The sequence below is a fragment of the Dermochelys coriacea genome, chromosome 27 (genome assembly GCF_009764565.3).
Source record: "Dermochelys coriacea isolate rDerCor1 chromosome 27, rDerCor1.pri.v4, whole genome shotgun sequence".
NCBI classification, from domain to species: Eukaryota; Metazoa; Chordata; order Testudines; family Dermochelyidae; genus Dermochelys; species Dermochelys coriacea.
The window spans coordinates 13,705,628-13,726,761 of NC_050094.1; the positions used below are offsets into that span (position 1 = coordinate 13,705,628).

Sequence of the window (21,134 nt, forward strand, 5' to 3'; positions counted from 1 at the left end):
TAGTTGGCTTAGTACAGTAACGATAGAACAATGGCCTACAGTATAAATGCTTTTTTTTTTTTTACATTAATACAATTTAGAAGCAGTTAACTAAATACTGGATGAAATTTGCAGTGTCACTATCTGTTTTGCATGCCACAGGTAATAGGGCAATTGCTGACACCTGAATAAAATATTGACGTGCTAATGGGAAACAGCAGAAAACAGATTTCAGAGTAGCAGCCGTGTTAGTCTGTATTCGCAAAAAGAAAAGGAGTACTTGTGGCACCTTAGAGACCAACAAATTTATTAGAGCATAAGCTTTCGTGAGCTACAGCTCACTTCATCGGATGCATTTGGTGGAAAAAATAGAGGGGAGCTTTATATACACACACACAGAACATGGAACAATGGGTTTATCATACATACTGTAAGGAGAGGTTTCAGAGTAGCAGCCGTGTTAGTCTGTATTCGCAAAAAGAAAAGCAGTACTTGTGGCACCTTAGAGACTAACAAATTTATTAGAGCATAAGCTTTCGTGAGCTACAGCTCACTTCATTGGATGCATCCGATGAAGTGAGCTGTAGCTCACGAAAGCTTATGCTCTAATAAATTTGTTAGTCTCTAAGGTGCCACAAGTACTGCTTTTCTTCTTACTGTAAGGAGAGTGATCACTTAAGATAAGCCATCACCAGCAGCGGGGGGGGGGGGAACCTTTCATGGTGACAAGCAAGGTAGGCTATTTCCAGCAGTTAACAAGAATATCTGAGGAACAGTGGGGGGTGGGGTGGGGGAGAGAAATAACATGGGGAAATAGCCTACCTTGCTTGTCACCATGAAAGGTTTTCCTCCTTTCCTCCCCCCTGTTGCTGGTGATGGCTTATCTTAAGTGATCACTCTCCTTACAGTGTGTATGATAAACGCATTGTTCCATGTTCTCTGTGTGTGTATATAAATCTCCCCTCTGTTTTTTCCACCAAATGCATCCGATGAAGTGAGCTGTAGCTCACGAAAGCTTATGCTCTAATAAATTTGTTAGTCTCTAAGGTGCCACAAGTACTCCTTTTCTTTTAGCAGAAAACAGAGATACTGAATGCTTGCAGCTCCTATGAACTTCAATTAGAGTTTGGAAGGTCAATACCTTAGATATTCTTTATAAGTAAACTGTTATGCTTACCTAAACATATATGTTGTTTAAACCTAGTTTCACAGTATAGTAAGAAAATGTTTGTATAAGTTCGTATTTCTATTTTCCTGTGGAAAGAAAGCTATCTAATGTAGCTGAGGTTGGCCCACACGGCTTTGAATTAGCAGTGGAAGATACCATAAAAGGTATAGTAACATTTTTTTATTTAAATTTGTAGTCCTTATTTGGTTAATTTAATTAAATATACAGTAAATAAGCCCAGGTATAATAATGATGTGCCATATACTGTAAGACAATAACATAAATTACTTTTTAAAGAGGATTTTATACAAATTACTTTAATTAAACACTTACCGTAACATCTGGAAATGTATGGAAATAACTGTTTTCAAAATTGTGGGATGGCTAAATTTTTAACAGCTTCAAGGAACTATTATACTTATTGCTCAGATGATAATACAGATATATTAACCAGGAGGGAGAAGCAGTTCTAGGATTTTTCAGTTTATATTTATATAATGCCAATACAGTAGAACCTCAGAGTTACGAACACCTCAGGAATGGGGGATGTTCGTAACTCGGAACAAAACATTATGTCTGTTCTTTCAAAAACTTACAACTAAACATTGATTTAATGCAGCTTTGAAAGTTTACTATGCAGAAGAAAAATGCTGCTTTTAATCATATTAATTTAAATGAAATAAGCATAGAAACAGGTTCCTTACCTGTCTTTCTAGTAACACAATGGAGCTGATCCTACAAGACTTCTATGTGTGGAACTTCCACTGAAGTCATGAAATATCATGCATGGAGGGCTTGTGGGACTAGGTCTAGTATTTTGTATTTCACATCAGCTGAAATCCTGGCCTCAGTGAAGTCAGTTGCAAATCTTCTATTGACTACAGAGCAGTCGGATTTCACCCTTTATATTTCACTAGAACTCAGAGAGGGAAACCTATACATGTAGTAACCTCAATGGCCTATATCATAACTTCAGTTTTAAAGTAAAACCCTGAATTGATTTTAATGGAGAATTCTCCTTAAAAATCAATGGCATGATATCTCTCAATATTATTTCCTTGTAAAACCGGTTTTAAGGAATATGTGTATGGATGCACTGGAGAAAACACTATTTTAGATGGGTTACTTTCTCAAATTAAAAAAAATTAGCCATTTCCTTTTAAAGGAAAATTTATTTGTAATTATTTGTAATAGTTTACATACTTTAAGAGTTTTTATGCATTTACCTTTTGTCAGTTAAAAGAAATGGTTTTAGATGTGTACCATCCAGTATGATACTTTTGTGTTATAAGTGATATAAGGATACATAATGACTGTTATATTGAAGAATAAGGAAATAAAATGTTCAGTTTTCATTAACTGAAAAGAGAAAACAGATTCTTTGTTACAAAAGTAACATAAAGGTATAAAGGTATAGTTCAATTCTTAAATATTTGACGAAATTCTACAAAGCAAACCAAGGTTTTGGAAAAAACAAATGAGAAAATTAATGAACAAAGAGTAAAGAACTAATCGGAGTTAGGTTTCTTGAAATATAACACCTATACCCAGCTGTCTTTCATTTAAGACAATCTCACATTATTCATATATTTATTAAAGCATATACTTAGTAACATTTCATAGTTGTGACAAGATGAGGGGAAGCCATGTGGTCCATCTACATCTGTCCTAATGTTGTTTATTTCCAAAGCCCATCATAAATGACCCATGAGTTAGTTTGCTGCAGGTTAAGGTTTGATAGATGGAATACTGCAAGATCTCCTCATTACCAGCCTGACTTCAATGTCAGGTGGGTTATTCTGTTTAGTCTGTAAACATCCATCATCTGTTGCTGCTAGGTGGAGATCAAAGCGCAAAGAAACAGATTTTTTCCTTAAATGAGGATTGTCCTTAAAGAAAGATCCTTCCCATTCTTTAATAACTTCATCCACTTTTTCTGTCCTGAAACAATAAATGAAATGTAAATGTGATCCTGAAGGCACAGTAGTACATATCTTCAAAGTATGCTTTTAAAATGTGATGAAAAATTCCATAATGGGATATGGAGATAATTTTAGGAAATGCAAAGATTTCAGAGTTCTTTTTTCACAGCTACATTCTCAATAAATATGGACTAATGGGTTAGTCTCATTATATATCTACTTATTGTAGAAAAATAGAAATGGATCATGAGTCTAAACACCCCAGGTTTTAGTGGGAAGGTTATTTGAAATCCAACCCCAGTTCTGAGTTTTGCAGTTACCTCTATATCTGTAATGGGCAGAACCAAGTCCCTGGATCTGAATGCATTCAAAATAAGGAGGGTTAGAAATCCAAATGCAGACTTCAGAACTGTTGCCTACTTTTAGTGCAAAGATAGAATTAAGTACATAGTAGCTAAAAGCCTGATTCTAGAGCCTTCACTCACATGAGTAAACTTTACTTAAGCAAGTAGTCCAATTTAAGTCTATCAGACTGTTGGCATGAGTGAGGATTACTTACATAAATAAGAGTTTCAGGATTAGGTCCTAATGATTTCAATGAGTAATTGTACTTAAATATTAGTGACACAGTTGGCCCAGTTTTCATTAAATATTAATGAAAAAAAGAAGGTACAAAAAGAATAACAACGATGCTGTCCTATATTAGTAAAGCAAGTTAAGATAAATAATATTTAATAATTGCTTTAATTAACAACAAGGAAACCTGGCAAATTTATCATGTATCTGTAGTTCAGAATGAAAGTAGGGAAGGGGCCAATATGAAAAACACAAGAATAGAATTTGACAAATAATGTACAAAGCTAGTAAAATATCTGTTTTTCTTTTATTAGTAAGATAGTATAGTTCACAGTTCTTAGGTCTTAAAATGCTTTTAAGATTGGCTAGATAAAATATAATTTTATTCTATTCTGTTTCATATTAAAAATGTAGAAAGTCTCTTGAAGATGGTATGTTTTTATACAACCTTTAAATACTCTATTGTACATTTATGTAAGTATTCCTCAACTGATAACACATAAAGAGTGAAATCAGGGCCCCACTGATATAAATGGGAGTTTTGTCATTGATTTCAGTGGCACCAGGATTTCACCCAAAGGGTATGATTCTGAAAATAATGTATTTGGATTCCACACTGTGGAAGTACATGGAAACCTTTAAAAATCACAATTTTTAGCCTCATGCAAGCAGAAGGTAGACAGCAATGCTGTTGATTTAAGTAATAATTATTTAGCACTCTGCAGCATTTAGTGAAGTATTGCATTGTTTACCTTCTTTTTTTATTATTAAGGTTACTAACTGACACATTATTGAAAGGGAATCAGATACTAGAATTAATCAGTATATTTATTATAATATATAGTGTCTCATAAAAACAAATACAATCACAAAACTGGATAATAAAAAATTGTGCAACACAATACAGCTTGAAGCGTAGTTATTGCTACTCTGTGTAGTGTAATAGTTGCTTATAGAAATCAAAGCATTTATTGGGATGCTGCAAGTAACAATTCCAGCACGCAAAGGCAGGGTAAAAACTTCATACATACCCTTCCCTGCTCAAATCCAATATCAAAACAAGACAACTTAGTATTAAGAGAAAGATACAGCATCACTTATTGGTGGAAGTGCTGTCTACACTGATAATTACTACTTTCCCCTGCTGGTTAAATAATTTAAAAACAGTAACAAAAGTTTGATTATAGTAACTCCTAGGAATCCAGGTAGTTTGCCATCCACACAGATTTCCATGTTTGTCTGCTCTCTCGAGTCTTCATTCATAGTTGGATCTGGATTATCAGTGAGTGCAGGGTTCATGTCCTTCATGTTAGGCTTATCTGTTGTGGACAATGCCTGTTGAAGACTACAGTATTTTGAGGTTCTGAAGACACCCTGACAATTCCTCCTCCATGACTTGTCTCCCATAGCTATAGGAACCTGCTCGGATTCTTCCAAATCTTCTTGTGTATCCCTTTGGGATGATTATTGACTATCCTAAGTGTTTGTCTCTCCTTTCTTTCAATTCATCTGTGCACCAGTTCTCGAGGCACTACGAAGGGGTGAGCTCTTGCTTTTTGTAACAGCAAGAATAAGTTATTTATTTTCTTAATTATTGTGTAAAGTTCCCTCCTAAAAGGTATAAATTTGGAATTTTTTCCAGACTGCTTTTTCCAGTTGTGTTGCCATGCCTTCTCTCCTTCCTGGATGGGAATATAATTCTCCTATTTCCTGGCATCTTATTCCTGGCATGCTTGCTTCCAGCTCATCTTTCCTCCATCTTCTGGAATGCTGTCCTCAGGTCAGATATAAGACTTGGTCATGTCACCCACCAGTGGAGGTTCAGGGGGCCTTGCTTGTTCTTGCTGCCTGAACATCCACAGGGAAGCATGAATTTGCAGAGTCGAAAAATAATTTCATAGGGAGAGTTGCATGCTGGCTGGTGTTATATGCAGAGATGACAAAAGATATCTTTGTGTCCCAGTCTTGTTGGTCTTCACTAAAACTCTATGCATGGAACCAATGGTCTGGTTTACTCTTTCCACTCTCTCGTTACTCAGAAGGTGGACAACACTGGTCCTCACCTTGTTTACCTGGAGTTGTCAGCAAACCTCGTGTAATAACCATGATTCAGATTCTTTCCCCTGATCATTACAGATGCAACTACATGTTTTATCAATGCATCCATAACTTTCTCACTCCTTTTAGCCTTCAGTAGTTGTGCTACCATGTACTTTGAGAAGGTATCAACAATTATGATTTCCAGCTGGTGTTTCTGGTAGTGGGCCTTTTAAGTCAATCTGTACGAACTCGCAGGGCTCAACAGATTGAGGCATTTTCCATAAAGGACTTCTGCCGCTCCTTGCTGGCACTTTCCTTTCTTGATGGGTGAGACAGGAAAAGTACCTTAACATCAGCAGCCATGCCCAGCCAAAAAAAAATCTGTTCTGTACCTGGCTCATTGTCTATTCATACCCTGGTGTCCTGCAGCTTCATTATCATAAGGACACTGCAATACAGTTGTTGTCTGTAAGCTTGCTGGCAAGACAATCATGTTATGCTCCTTCACCAGCAAGTCAGTAGCTGGATAAACGGGTAATTGTTCTTGAACTGAACCTCCCTCCATCTACGTATCCTTCATTTAATCTGTTAGTGCACTAAAATTAACTCAGTCTCCATAGTCTGTTCTTACTGGATGTCCTCACCAGTGTGAGTCTATTTTTACTGCCCTCACCTGGCAGAGAGTATCCTCAACCATATTTTGCTTTCTAGATTTATGGTGAATGTATATTTGGACAGTTAGTAAACCTATCTCCACAGGTTTCCCTCTGGGTTATGCTTCATAAGGAGCCATTGCAGGGCATTATATGCGTACACTGTGAATTCCATACCTAATAAATATGGACAATAAGCCTGGAGAGTTTTCACAAATAGCCAAACACTTCAGTTCTGTAGCCAAAAGCCAGCGATCTGTGACTACCAAGCTTATCAGTTTGTTCAAGTGCTTATCAATTTGTTTAAGTGAAACCTTTGAGCCCTTATAGGTTACCATGAATGGACAGGATGGGTCTGGGAATTTAAGTACAACATGGCTGAGAAATCCTTCCTTCAGTGACTCGAATACTTTTTGGTGTCCCTCTGTCCAGAGAAAGTCATTCTTAGTTATCTGGTATTCACTTTGTGAAATTTAGTACAAATCTCCTATAGAATCTGGAAAGGTCTACAATCTACTTTACCTTCTCCGGGTTTGTAAGAACCTTCACATCCTTTATAATGGTCAGTTTCTGGGGTTGGGGTTTCAACCCTTCTTGCTGACTATATATCCTGATGCAACTCCTCACAAACTGACTTTTGTTTCCTGCATGTTTAAACCATGACTGTTTAAAAAGCTTTAGAATCCTTTCCACTTTTACCAGATATTCCTCCCATGTTTTATGGAAACAAATTAAGTCATCTCTGTACATGAGGACGTCTTCAATTCTCAAAACTTGGGTTAAATCATTTACTATTCTCTGGAAATATCCCTGATGCATTCATGAGTCTGAAAAGAATTGAAACAATCCATAAGGTTTCACAAAGGCAGTTTTTTCTTGATCTTTAGGTGCCACTTTAATCTGATGGTATCCAAATACCCAATCAAAACTACTAAAATATTTTGCTCCTAACATACTATCTAAGAGTCTGCTATGTGGGTAACTATCTTGAACTGTTTCTGAATTAAATCTCTTGTAGTCAATGCATATCATAGAATCATAGGACTGGAAGGGACCTTGAAAGGTCATCTAGTCCAGTCTCCAGCACTCATATCTTCAAGTCTCTGTTGGGCTTTTCCACAATTACAATTGTGGTTGCCCAAGGTGATGTAGATTGCTCAGTCAGGGCATCCTCCCAAAAGTGGTTTAGCTTCTATTTCACTGTTACCTGATATGTCAGGGGGATCTGATGTGGAGGCTGCATCACGGGAATGCTCTCTGGTTTAAGCACAGTTCGATGTTGCACCAAATCATATCTCTCAAGCTCTTCAGTATTCTTGGAGAACACCCTAGCATATTGTAAGAAAAGTTCGGATTGTTTCCTTTTATTGCCTTCTACAGGTGCTTCTGTCAAGTCAGCCTCTGGCTATACTACTGACTGGATTGCTCCACAGCTCTTGACCTCTGTGAGACGCTTTGAGACACTAGTTACATTGGACACTGTTCCCGTGGTCTGATTTTTCACTAGCTGGCCAGTCCTCATTTGGTCCAGCTTGAAACACATTTCTGCCAAACAACCATTCTAAATGGATGTTTGTAGCTTCCAACACTCCTACAGGTTCACTGCAACAGTCCTTTACTCTTAAAGGTATTATTGAATGATGACCTGGCTTCACCACAACTTTATTCTGAACCACCACAGGAAGCAATTCATCTCTGTCACCCTCTGTAGCCATGGTAGAGTCACCTCTAAGGCCCCAAGAGTTTTCCCTCAGGATCCACACTTTCTCCTACCCACATCCAATAGAGGTATCTGAATATTGTATGGGGGCAAATTTGTTTTATTAACACTCCAAGGGTTCTTGTGATGCTCTTGGATGCTCAATACTACAGCACTAGAAATATTGGTCACTTCAACAAAAGCCCATTTAGTGTGCAAAAACCCTGAGTTCAATAGGAGCTGGATGTCTCCCATTATGTGCAGTGATTGATGATCAATACTTATCAGTTTACCTCCTGCATAAACTTTTTTTTCCTTTCAGCACTGCGCGTTCTCCATAGATCAGACATAATTCAGGTCATAAGTCCAACAGTATTGTGGTTTTCCAGCTGTTTATGTCTCTAGACACATAGTAACAGGTACATGGCCGGCTCTTCAAATGGCCCATGCTAATAGTTGCTGAGGGTGACCCTGCTGCCTCAACAACTTTTAGCTTCTCCGGTGTGCTCAGGCAATTCTGACTCCAGTAGCCTTTTCCTCCACTTTGCCTGCAAATGTCAGGAAACGGACTGTCTCATGTAACCCACTTTTACCAGATATTCCTCCCATGTTTTGTGGAAACAAATTAAGTCATCTGTGTACATGAGGACGTCTTCAATTCTCAAAACTTGGGTTAAATCATTTACTATTCTCTGGAAATAACCCATGAGACACCTGAGAATAGCTTGCATCCGTGCCTCATCCAGCATTTTAGCCACCTCACAACAATTATTTCGTGAAGTGCTGCATCTGGCATAAAGGAGTCACCACAAGTCTGGGCATTAACAGCTGATACTTTAAGGAAGCCCAATTTCTGCTTCCACATTTGTAACTCTGTATATAATCTGGCCCATAGCGTTATCTAGTATGTTATCTTCCTTCCCCAGCAGTTTATGAAGTTCCCCTATTAAACTGTTTATAAACTGTCTTTTCACACAGGATTCTCTCATGGCTTGCCACTGGGCATAGGTCCCTCTCTGCATTGCCTGTTCCAGATTTTGCACAGCACATTCTGCTTCACTCAAGTCATGTTCTGGACAGGGTAGTATAGGGAAAGCCCTATTGAACAATCTCCTCAATGCCCACAAATAACTATGCATGAGTTCTATCTTCCTGACGCCTCCTGGCTTGTCATTCCTTCCAGTACTTCAAAAGAGCCAATTTCCCCTCCCCTCCACCTCCCAGCAGTGTATAAATGTTTGTGTAACTTTTTGTAAGATCCATAATTTGCACTAGGAAGGTGCTAGTAAAAGGCTTTGGCATCACCATCCAAAAACACTGTGAAGTACTGTACTGCTTTCTCATCAGTCCATTCATTTACAGAAAGCAATAGCTCAAAGTCTGTTAAGTACTCACAGATTCCAATCTCACCTGCATGACCAATACATTTATTCTCAGGCCAAAGTGCTTTTGCCATCTTGAAGCTACTGCCACCAGTTGTAATACTCGCTTATAGAAATCAAAGGATTTATTGGGGCACTGCAGGCAACAACTCCAGTACACACAGGCAGAACTAAAAACTTCTCCTCCCCTTTCTCCTCCCTCGTTCAGATCCGAGAGCATACTATCAAAACAAGGCAACAACTTAGCACTAAAATAATGATACAGCACCACTTATTGATGGAGGTGTTGTTCACACTGATCTTATAATTGCCTCCTTGCTAACTTGAAATGGTATACAAGAAGGATGCTACCAGGGATACAGAGTGCAGCCCAGAGAGGTTTAATTTAAATATATAGAACACATATATATAATTATTATTTTGCTAAATTTATGTTTGTCTTACTGTATAGTGCCATGAGCTTCAGCACTTTCCTTCACAAAGCTTCCATTTAAGATTGCTTGCTTTGTCAATTTTTCCACCTTTTCATCTTCATGCTTCTTTATGGCACCAGCTGTAAAGGAAAATGCAAATATACCAGATATTTCTTCTGAGCCTTCCTCAGGAGCCTTCACTCCTTGTACAATAAACAGGAAAAGATCTCTTTATAATGTTCAAGAGACTAGTAGGCGGTAATCCTGTCTAGTATGCCAGCTTGTATACCATCTCCTTAAGGGACTGTAGTCTGTCACTTAGGGGACGTATCTGGTAACTGAGCTATCTGGCATATATGTTGTGGTCAGCAGTATGTGCTAGCTTTGGGCGCACACTACCCCCTTTCAGAAGAAAATCTGTGTTTCTCTGCATGCCCTCCTAACTCACCCACCTGAATTCAACCCTGGCAAACAAATTCCAGTGGAGGATGATACACCAGGCTGTGTCTCTGGCCATCTTCTCCATTCTGGCTTGAGAAGAATTTAGCTCTAAATTGTTTATTTTGGCATTATCTGTGACTAAATTAGGCATTTAATTGTTTTTTAAAGATACTGTAGACTGGAATATGTGACCATAGATCTGAGATAAGAGAAATCAGAAATAGTTCTTTCCTAGCTATGCATTAATCAAATACAGAACCAGCTATGTTTTTCAATAATTTACTGTAAGATATCTGATGCACAGCATACATCAATATACTTTAATTCAGTAAAGTTTTAATTCCTGGAGCTTGCGGTACAAGTTTTACTCTCCTTTGGGTTTATCTATGGGAAGGAAGCATGTGGTCCATCACAACATTAATACCTTTTTGTAGCTCCTGTTTAGGAAATTCATCTGGGCAACATTAAGAACTGAGAAACTATTTTGATTTTATTTTAGGAATGTTCCCTTGTCTTAAAAAACTCACTTGAAGGTGGGATAAAAGCTATCTTGCTGGTGGTAGGTTTTCTGTCATCTTTTCTATCATGTGTAGAACAATGAAACCTGAAAAAATGAAAATATTACAAAAATGTAATAATATTGTTGTTTTAATCCAAAACTTGAATGATGAGCAATGGAGGGGAAAATATGTAGAAATAATGACAATGAGATTTGTATATAAATTTATTGTAGTCAAACCTTATTTTGATTGTAGGACTAAAGAATATTGAAAATTTGTATTTGTTTTCCATTCTTTCTTGAAAGGTTTTCAGTAATTTTGAAGTATATCATAAAGACCTTTTCTTAATATTTTTCTTTTGTTTTATTCATAATGAGCTCTGTATATTTTTACATAGTTATAAAATAGCAATATATTGAAAAAATGCAAAATAAGTTCCCTCACTTGGGGCGCTAATGTGCAAATGTTTTTGCCTGTGAGGTTCTTGGAGTGAAACCTTCTAGCTTCTTCTGCATGGGGCAGAGGAGGCAAAATTCCCGCCCACCCAAAAGTATTCCTAAGAAACACTTTCACTTGCAAAAATAGTGGAGTTTCATGTTGCCTATGGAGGTTATCCCTATTTAAGGGAGAATGGGACCCTCATTCTTTAACATGTGAACACTGAGTTGTGATCTATGTTAATAGATGCTCAGATGTGCAAAACCCAAATCCTGCCTTTGATTTGCACTATACCCGAGATTTTCCAGATGAAATTTATCTAATTTATCTTCACATATTCAAAGCATGGGAAGGCTTAAAGATGACAATGCTAATGTATGAGCAGTACAATGTATGTGGGAAAATAAATAACTGTTTAAACTAGTAGCTTTGGAATTATAATTATTTAACTTTTCTCTCTTTCTTTAAAACATTAAAGCTAAATCTGTGTTGAATTATTACAGCAACATTTTTTTACAGGTTTTTATCAATATATTTTACTCCAGTTTGATGCTTGTGTAACTCAATTGAAATCAAAATGGTGTAACACTGTGGTGAATCAGGTCCACTATGTATAATTAGATTAAAACTGTACTGAAGCAAACATCTGATAATACAGGTGGGTGCACACACACACACAGTACTATCCTTTTTCCTTTTCAATGGAGGGTTGGTGAGTCCTAAATATTTCCTACTGTGGGGGCCAAATTGCTTTTAAATATTGGTTAAATAATAAACTTTACTTTAAAAAAACAAAACCCATAACTTTTCTAAAGAAAACCATGGAAAATCAGAAAAAATAAGCACTGCAGACTTCGTAAGATAAGATATTTTAATGGCATGAAAATTGTTCATGCAATCATTTTAACATATTAATTTTAGATTTTAAATATGCCTGAATAGAACTTGCACAGGTCAAAATGAAAATTCCTTTCATGAAGGATTTGCTACTATATTTGATGGTGGAGTTCATGTGACTGTAACTCTGAAAAGTACAGCAAACAGAAGTTCTGAAAGATAATATAAAAGCAAATACACTTTCTCCAATCTGTAAAATACCTGTTTTCCTCTTTCTCCAGCAAACTGCGATATGTTGCTATCTCCTGTTCCAGCCTCATCTTAGTGTTCAGTAGTATTTCATGCTCCTGAAGCTGTTCCTCAATACCTCTCCTCACTTGCTGTAGCTCCTTCTCTAAACCTTCAATCTCAGTTTTTAAATTCTGCAGTTGCAGCTGGTACTGCTGCTCAGTGGCATGCAGACAACTTTCCAATCCTCTTTCCTGGCAAATAAATCCAATATTAAAGGTCCAAAAAGTAGTTCTAAAAGTTCAGTTCTACATAGTGTTTACTAACAATTCAGACAACATATTTTAAAATTTATTTTTCAATCTATTTGCTAAATAATCTTTAGGAACTGTAATAATAATCCATCTTTTATAACATCTTTGATAAGAAACTTAAACTAGTGGCTTTTTGCATCTAATTTTCCAGTAAGATCTGTAAACATATAAACTCAATTAGAAGCCCACACACAAAAATTGTAGCCTTCTATTATATGATGAAATCAATCAGTTTTGATGAGTAATTTCACCCAGCTATCCAGAATGATGTGTTTTCTAATAGTCACAGGAATTCACAAAGTTGCAAAGTCATCATCATCAAGTTACAAACCCTGTCTGCAATAGGGAAATTGACAAATATCCGACATCTGTTGTCAGTAGTGGATCTCCCTGAAATTGTGTTTAAAAACAGTAAAAAGAAAAGGAGTACCGGTGGCACCTTAGAGACTAACAAATTTATTAGAGCATAAGCTTTCGTGAGCTACAGCTCACTTCATCGGATGGTGAGCTGTAGCTCACGAAAGCTTATGCTCTAATAAATTTGTTAGTCTCTAAGGTGCCACCGTACTCCTTTTCTTTTTGCGAATACAGACTAACACGGCTGCTACTCTGAAACCTTTAAAAACAGTGTAATTCCTAGGCTTTGTCATCACTAGCGCATTTTAAGAAAAATTCCCATCAGTGCTACCACCACTTTATCTACACCACTGGGAATGCTGGTGTACACAAGTCTCTTTTGGTGTGACACTGGAAGTTGCCAGAAACTAATCTACACTAGATCTCCCACCAGAGCAGATGAACTGGTGATATCAGTGGGAGAAGGATTGTTTTCTAAAGTTCCCTAATGTAGTCAGTCAAAGCAGTTAGATAGATGGACAGAATTGTTTTCAGCACTATTATAGACTTAAGCTGTGATTCAGCAAAACATTTAAGTACATGCTTAACTTAAAGTATATGATTAATTGTTTTGTTGACTCAGAGCCATAGTTCCAAAGAATTAAAATAAACATGATTTGAATAGATCAGTCAGGCAGGATATTTATTAGGAAATTGATATGGGGATATTGTGGAAGGATTCTTGAAATCCGTGGGTATTGATTGTCAGGAGTAAAAAAGTAAACATAATAGCAGTATATGCAGAATTATAGATTCTGAATCAAAAGATGTCATATTCTTAAGCATTGATAACTGACTGGGGGAGTTTCTGGCAATTAATGACCAAGAGAAAGAGATAAAGGCCACAGGCAAAGCCACTATGCATTTCTGTTCTTGCTGTGTTTCCATCATCTGTTGGATGTCATTGATGTGCATATTGAACTATGGAATACTGCATGTCAGAAGAAGAAATGGTTTCTTTTTTTCAGGAAGTTGATAATAAATTGTTGACCATGCTTACCACAGCCTGGAGAGATTCAATTTCAATTTGCATACGATGCCACTGTCGCCTGGCTTCACTGAGCTCTGCTCTGGCTGCCTTTAAATCTTCTTCATCTTTGTCCATTTTTTCACTTGTAGCTTCTTCTAGCTACGGAAAATATAAACAAGGTAACAGTATTACAAATAAAAAATATTTTTAAAGAATGAACATAAATGTATTTTTGAAAAAAAATCTTATCTACTTCTCTTAAAACAGGTTTTTTAGGTTTAATTTTTTTGTGTAACAACTGAATATATTTGTTCAAGGTTGTAATGAAAAGCTAAACTGTCATTATCAGAAAAAAGAAAAGGCGTACCCGTGGCACCTTAGAGACTAACAAATTTATTAGAGCATAAGCTTTCGTGAGCTACAGCTCACCTCATCGGATGTGAGCTGTAGCTCACGAAAGCTTATGCTCTAATAAATTTGTTAGTCTCTAAGGTGCCACGGGTACTCCTTTTCTTTTTGCGAATACAGACTAACACGGCTGCTACTCTGAAACCTGTCATTATCAGAATATTGTAAACTCTGAGGAACCTCTTCTATTGCAACCTCTACTGGGAAATACTTTGCTGCATCTTTAGTAACTGTTGCACCTCTACGAAAGAGGCTTAAGAAGACAGATTACTTTTGTCTCTGCTATCTTAACATAAATACTCACAGAAACAGACACAACTTGGACATATTCTGTACAAAATCTCAGTTGATTAACAATATCGGGGCCAGATACATTGGCATGGATTGAACAATCATATAGTAGAGAAAGAATGAAGAACTCATTGAAATATTTTATTAATAATTTTGAGACTTGTATTATCTTAGGTGCAGAAAAGTATAGGATAGGGATGGTCAGGCTAACCTATTAGAGAACCTAAATCAGATGTTTAGAACACTTTTCCCCTGCACTTTGTAACACTCTTCGTTGTAATGCTGATCCAGTATTGGCTTACCAACTATATTATGACCAAATCCAGCCCTGTATTAAATAGGCCTAGCTTCACTGAAGTCAGTGAAGTTGCAATGCTTATTTCAGATCTTATTCCACTATTAGATATGTTACATAAATTAGATTGTGAAGCAGCTTGACAGTAGCTGTGATTATGGGGTGTGTTACATGACTTTAAAATGGTCACGTAAGGTCAGTTTCTTCCATGCACTCTAGTAGGAATAATGCTCAGTACTTACGTAGTGTTTATTATGATAATGATAATTAGGGTTCCTTTCACATTTCTGAGTTTTGCCTGCAAGCATTGGTGACATCACAAGCACCTGAAGCAGAACATTTTCCTTCGCGCACTTTACTGCTTTACCATAGGTTCTTGTTATGACATCAGCTCTTACTGAGGGAAAAATTCTTGAATTCGGGTCTTGGCAAGAGAGTAAAGAAGAATTAATATTTTGTCTTTAAAATGTTAATGTGTTTTTAATGTTATCAATCCACCATTATGATAAGAAAAGCCATGTAATTCACACTTCACGCTGAACTCTATTCTCTACCTGCCATTTTGTGTCTCAGTACTGCAACACATGTGAGGCCAGATTTCTCAGTACGCTTTGGCTGCTTTGCGATGCCCTGGTGCAAAGAAAATGTAAAGTTGGCTTAATAAGACAGTTAAACGGTGTTTATGGCTGCTTTGCGTCTTCAGAGTGGCGCAAAGCAGTCAGAGTGTGTTGGGGAATCTGGCCTATGATGAGTAAATCTCTCAGTATTCAGAATTTCTGCAATATTAAAGGAATCTGGTGGCAATTTAAAGACTATCAGATTTATCTGGGCATAAGCTTTCATGGGTAAAACACCAGTTCTTCAGATGCATGGAGTGAAAATTACAGATGCAGGCATTATATAATGACACATGAAGGGAAGGGAGTTACCTCACAAGTGGAGAACCAGTGTTGAAAGGGCCAATTTGATCAGGGTGAATGTAGTCCACTCCCAATAATAGATGAGGAGGTGTCAATTCCAGGAGAGGCAAAGCTGCTTTTGTAATGAGCCAGCCACTCCCAGTTCCTATTCAAGCCCAAATTAATGGTGTTAAATTTGCAGATGAATTTTAGTTCTGCTTTTCTCTTTGAAGTCTGTTTCTGAAGTTTTTTTGTTCAAGTATAGCTACTTTTAAATCTGTTAAAGAATGTCCAGGAAGACTGAAGTGTTCCCCTACTGGCTTTTGTATGTTACCATTCCTGATGTCTGATTTGTGTCCATTTATTCTTTTACGTAGGGACTGTCTGGTTTGGCCAATGTACATGGCAGAGGGGCATTGCTGGCACATGATGGCATATATAACATTAGTAGACATGCAAGTGAATGAGCCTCTGATGTTGTGGCTGATGTGGGTGGGCCCTCTGATGGTGTCGCTAGAGTGATATGGGGACAGAGTAGGCAACGAGGTTTGCTACAGGTATTGGTTCCTGGGTTAGTATTTCTGTGGTGTGGTATGTAGTTGCTCGTGAGTATTTGCTTCAGGTTGGGGTGCTCTCTGTAAGTGAGGACTGGCCTGCCAAGGTCTGTGAGACTGAGGGATCATTTTCCAGGATAGGTTGTAGATCATTGATAATGTGCTGGTGAGGTTTTAACTGGGAGCTTTACATGATGGCCAGTGGTGTTCTGTTATTTTCCTTGCTGGGCCTGTCCTGTAGTAGGTGATTTCTGGGTACCTATCTTACTCTGTCAATCTGTTTCCTCACTTCCCCGGGTGGGTATTGTAGTTTTAAGAATGCTTGATAAAGATCTTGTAGGCGTTTGTCTGTCTGAGGGATTGGAGCAAATTCGGTTGTATCTTAGGGGTTGGCTGTAGACAATGGATTACGTGATGTGTCCTGGATGGGAGCTGGAGGCATATAGGTAAGTATAGCTGTCAGTAGGTTTCCGGTATAGGGTGGTGTTTATGTGACCATCACTTATTTGCACTGTAGTGTCACGAAGTGGATCTCTTGTGTGGACTAGTCCAGGCTGAGCTTGATGGTGGGGTGAGGTGAAATTGAAGAATTCCACCTGGATTTCAACAAAGGCCTCCTTCCCGTGGGTCCATATGATGCAGATGTCATCAATGTAGCGCAAGTAGAGGAGGGAAGCTAGGGGAACCAGAGCTGAGGAAGCATTGTTCTACGTCAGCCATAAAAATGTTGGCATACTGTGGGGCCATGCGGGTACCCATAGCAGTGCCACTGACTTGAAGGTATAAATCATCCCCAAATCTGAAATGGTTGTGGGTGAGGACAAAGTCACAAAGCTCAGCCACCAGGTATGCCATGGCCTCATCAGGGATACTGTTCTTGACAGCTTGTAGTCCATCCTCATGTGGAATACTGGTGTAAAGAGCTTCTACATCCATGGTGGCCAGGATGGTGTTTTCATGAAGATCTACCAATGCATTGTAGTTTTCTCAGGAAATCGGTGGTGTCTCGAAGATAGCTAGGAGTGCTGGTAGCGTAGGGTCTGAGGAGAGAGTCCAAATAGCCAGATAATCCTGTTGTAAGAGTGCTGATGCCTAAGATGATGGGGCGTCCAGGGTTTCCAGGTTTATGAATCTTTGGTAGCAGATAGGATACCCCTGGTCTGGGCTCTGGGGGTGTGACTGTGTAGATTTGTTCCTGTGCTGTAGCAGGGAGTTTCTTGAGCAAATGGTGTAGTTTCTTTTCGTATTCCTCAGTGGGATCGGAGATAGTGGCCTGTAGAATGTGGTGTTGGAGAGTTGCCTGGCAGCCTCCTGTTCATAATCCCACCTGTTCATTTTGACTACAGCACCTCCTTTGTCAGCCCCTTTGATTATAATGTCAGAGTTGTTTCTGAGGCTGTGGATGGTGTTGCGTTCTGTATGGCTGAGGTTATGGGACAAGTGATGCTGTTGGTTCACAATTTCAACTTGTGCACATCTGCGGAAGCACTCTCTGCAGAAGTCCAGTCTGTCATTTTGACCGTCAGGAGGAGTGCACGCAGAATTCTTCTTTTTGTAGTGTTGGTAGGAGGGTTCCTGTGGGTCAGTGCACTGTTCTGTGGTGTGTTGAAAATATTCCTTGAGTCAGAGACGACAAAAGTAGGCTTCCAGATCACCATAGAACTGTATCATGTTCGTGGGTGTGGTGGGCCAAAAAGAGAGTCCCAGAGATTGGACAGACTCTTCTGCTGGGCTAAGTATGTGGTTGGATAGATTAACAATATTGTTAGGTGAGTTGAGGGTACCACTGTTGTAGCTCCCTGTGGCATGTAGGAGTTTAGATAGTTTATTGCCTTTTTCCTCTGTAGAGAAGTGAAGTGTACGTTGTAAATGGCTTGTCTCTTTTTTGTAAAGTCCAGCCACATGGAAGTTTGTATGGAAGGTTGGTTTTGTATGAGAGTCTCCAGTTTTGAGAGCTCATTCTTGATCTTCTCCTGTCTGCTGTACAGGATGCTGATCAGGTGGTTCCTCAGTTTCTTTGAGAGTTTGTGGCACAGTCTCTCACCATAGTCAGTGTAGTATGTCGATTGCAATAGATTTTCTACCTTCAGTCCATTTGGTATGATGTCCATCTATTTGCACTTGGAGAGGAAGATGATGTCTGTAGGTATCTGTGCGAGTTTTTTGTTGAGGTTGATGGATTTCCACTCCATACAGCTAAATTTAGTGCCTTGCATAGTGTCAAGTATCAGGGGGTAGCCGTGTTAGTCTGTATCCACAAAAACAACAAGGAGTCTGGTGACTAACATTTATTTGGGCATAAGCTTTCGTGGGTAAAACACTACTTCTTTAGATGCATGGAGTGAAAATTACAGATGCAGGCATTATATAATAAATTTTAGTTCTGCTGTTTCTCTTTGAAGTCTGTTTCTGAAGTCTGTTCCATCATGTGCCAGCAATGCTCCTCTGCCATGTACATTGGCCAAACTGGACAGTCCCTACATAGAAGAATAAATGGACACAAGTCAGACATCAGGAATGGTAACATACAAAAGCCAGTAGGGGAACACTTCAGTCTTCCTGGACATTCTATAACAGATTTAAAAGTAGCTATACTTGAACAAAAAAACTTCAGAAACAGACTTCAAAGAGAAAAGCAGAACTAAAATTCATTTGCAAATTTAACACCATTAATTTGGGCTTGAATAGGGACTGGGAGTGGCTGGCTCATTACAAAAGCAGCTTTGCCTCTCCTGGAATTGACACCTCCTCATCTATTATTGGGAGTGGACTACATTCACCCTGATTAAATTGGCCCTTTCAACACTGGTTCTCCATTTGTGAGGTAACTCTCTTCCCTTCATGTGTCATTATATAATGCCTACATCTGTAATTTTCACTCCATACATCTGAAGAACTGGTGTTTTACCCATGAAAGTTTATGCCCAAATAAATCTGTTAGTATTTAAGGTGCCACCAGATTCCTTCTTGTTTTTGTGGATACAGACTAACACAGCTTCTCCCTGATACTTTGCAATATTAAAGTACAAAAGGGTGATATAAGATGGTTGTAGTCAGATTTGTCACATTATTGTAACATTATTGTTCTCAAGAGACGTGTTGTGTGTGAATTTATAATAGGGTATTTATAACCTTTAAAAATATGACACAGAGAACAAGTAATATAAACATTGTAGACAAATATGGCATAGTTTTATGAAAACAATAGAAAATCTGTCCCAAGAAGGTAAAGTTTTCTATAACATATGTGCTCATAATTGTAAATCCTCTTTATAAATGGCTTCTTTACGTCATCTCTACATGATATTCAAGATGTTTTCCTCCTGAGGGATAATTCTAAATAAGGCTAGAGGGTACCATGTTATTGTATATGTCATGTTTTTTAAGTCACAACAATATAACTGTCTTTTATGTACAGACAAACATCCAGATTCATTACAGAGCATTCCTTTCGAGTGAGTTTCATAACCTAAGCATAACATATTTTCTTAGCTTCTAGGTCTAGTCATACTGCAGTAAATTCTAAATCAAGTAATATGTTGCATTGAAAAGGAAATACTGTACCTCAAAGAGGTTGAGGCTGAATTTGGTAGACATAGATTGTCTCCTTATTCTCATTACCTGGGTTCTTGTTGAGAGGATGGTCTCTATCTGATTTCTGGTGATGAGCATTTCATAAGTTGCCCTGATCTCATTGAGGAGCTGGGACAATTCCATTCTGCTCCCATCCTCCACCTTGACTAACGGAAATCTTATTGATAGGATGAGCCCGCTGCTGCAGAGCCTACGCTGCCTGCAGTGAAAGCAGAGAGAGGGAGAGAAAATACAGCAGAATTTTAAAGATGCAGAGCTCTTTTTTGTAAGAGCATTGAAAAATCATCTGCTTTTAATCGGTTTTGAAGATCATGTTTAAAAATACAAATACCTCTCAATTCTGCAGTGATTAAAAAGGTAAGATCCAGATAATGTGATGAAATGAACAAAAGTAGTGTCTTCATGTGTTTATTACATTGTAAAGCCAGACATTTACCCAAGAAACTAGAGTCTGAAAGATATATTGATAATAAGGGCAAAATTATAGCTGTCCAGTGTGAATTTGAAAGACCAGAGAGGGGGCACAGTACACTTTCCTGGCAGTACACTTTTGCATGTGGCAATCATAATTTGGTTGGCTGTACTCCTGGAATGCAAAGAAGGGAAATAAGTCAGCATTAACAACAGTCAGAAAGTCTAGTGTTCTACTAGGTGACTGGACAACTAAATGGAAGATGAAATTCAATGCTGACAAATGCAAAGTAATGCACATTGGAAAACAGAATCCCAAATAGACATACAAAATTATGCGGCCTAAATTAGCTGTTACTACTCAAGAGAGAGACCTTGGAGTCATTGTGGATAGTTATCTGAAACCATCTGCTCAATGTGCAGCGGCAGTCAAAAAAGCTAACAGAATGTTAGATACCGTTAGAAAAGGGATAGATAATAAGATAGTAAATATCAGAATGCTGTTATATAAATCCATGGTACACTCACACCATGCAGTTCTGTTCGCCCCATCTTAGAAAAAATATATTAGAAATGTAAAAGGTATGGAGAAGGACCACAAAAATGTGTAGAGGTATGTAATAGCCTCCATATGAGGAGAGATTAAAAAGACTGGGACTATTCAGTCAGGAAAAGAGATAACTAAGGGAGGATATTATAGAGGTCTATAAAGTCATGACTGGTGTG

The 21,134-nt window shown here is 38.1% G+C and overlaps 1 protein-coding gene across 4 annotated transcripts; it reads right to left on the reverse strand.

Moving 5' to 3' along the window:
- Positions 1-1,061: 1,061 nt before the first annotated feature.
- Positions 1,062-20,185, reverse strand: KRT222 (keratin 222). Of its 4 annotated transcripts, XM_038385796.2 has the most exons (7): positions 20,025-20,151; positions 15,193-15,374; positions 13,987-14,115; positions 12,310-12,530; positions 10,801-10,877; positions 9,864-9,972; positions 1,062-3,088 (listed from the first exon to the last, which is right to left on the reverse strand). In XM_038385796.2, exons 2-7 carry the CDS (start codon positions 15,265-15,267, stop codon positions 2,875-2,877), a joined length of 825 nt encoding a protein of 274 aa, XP_038241724.1. In that variant the 5' UTR covers positions 15,268-15,374; positions 20,025-20,151; the 3' UTR covers positions 1,062-2,874. The 4 variants fall into 4 exon arrangements, with proteins under 4 accessions (XP_038241724.1, XP_038241722.1, XP_038241726.1 ...); XM_038385794.2 differs by lacking the exon at positions 15,193-15,374 and having other exon boundaries at positions 19,968-20,185; XM_038385798.2 differs by lacking the exons at positions 15,193-15,374; positions 20,025-20,151 and adding an exon at positions 15,880-15,930.
- Positions 20,186-21,134: the final 949 nt, after the last annotated feature.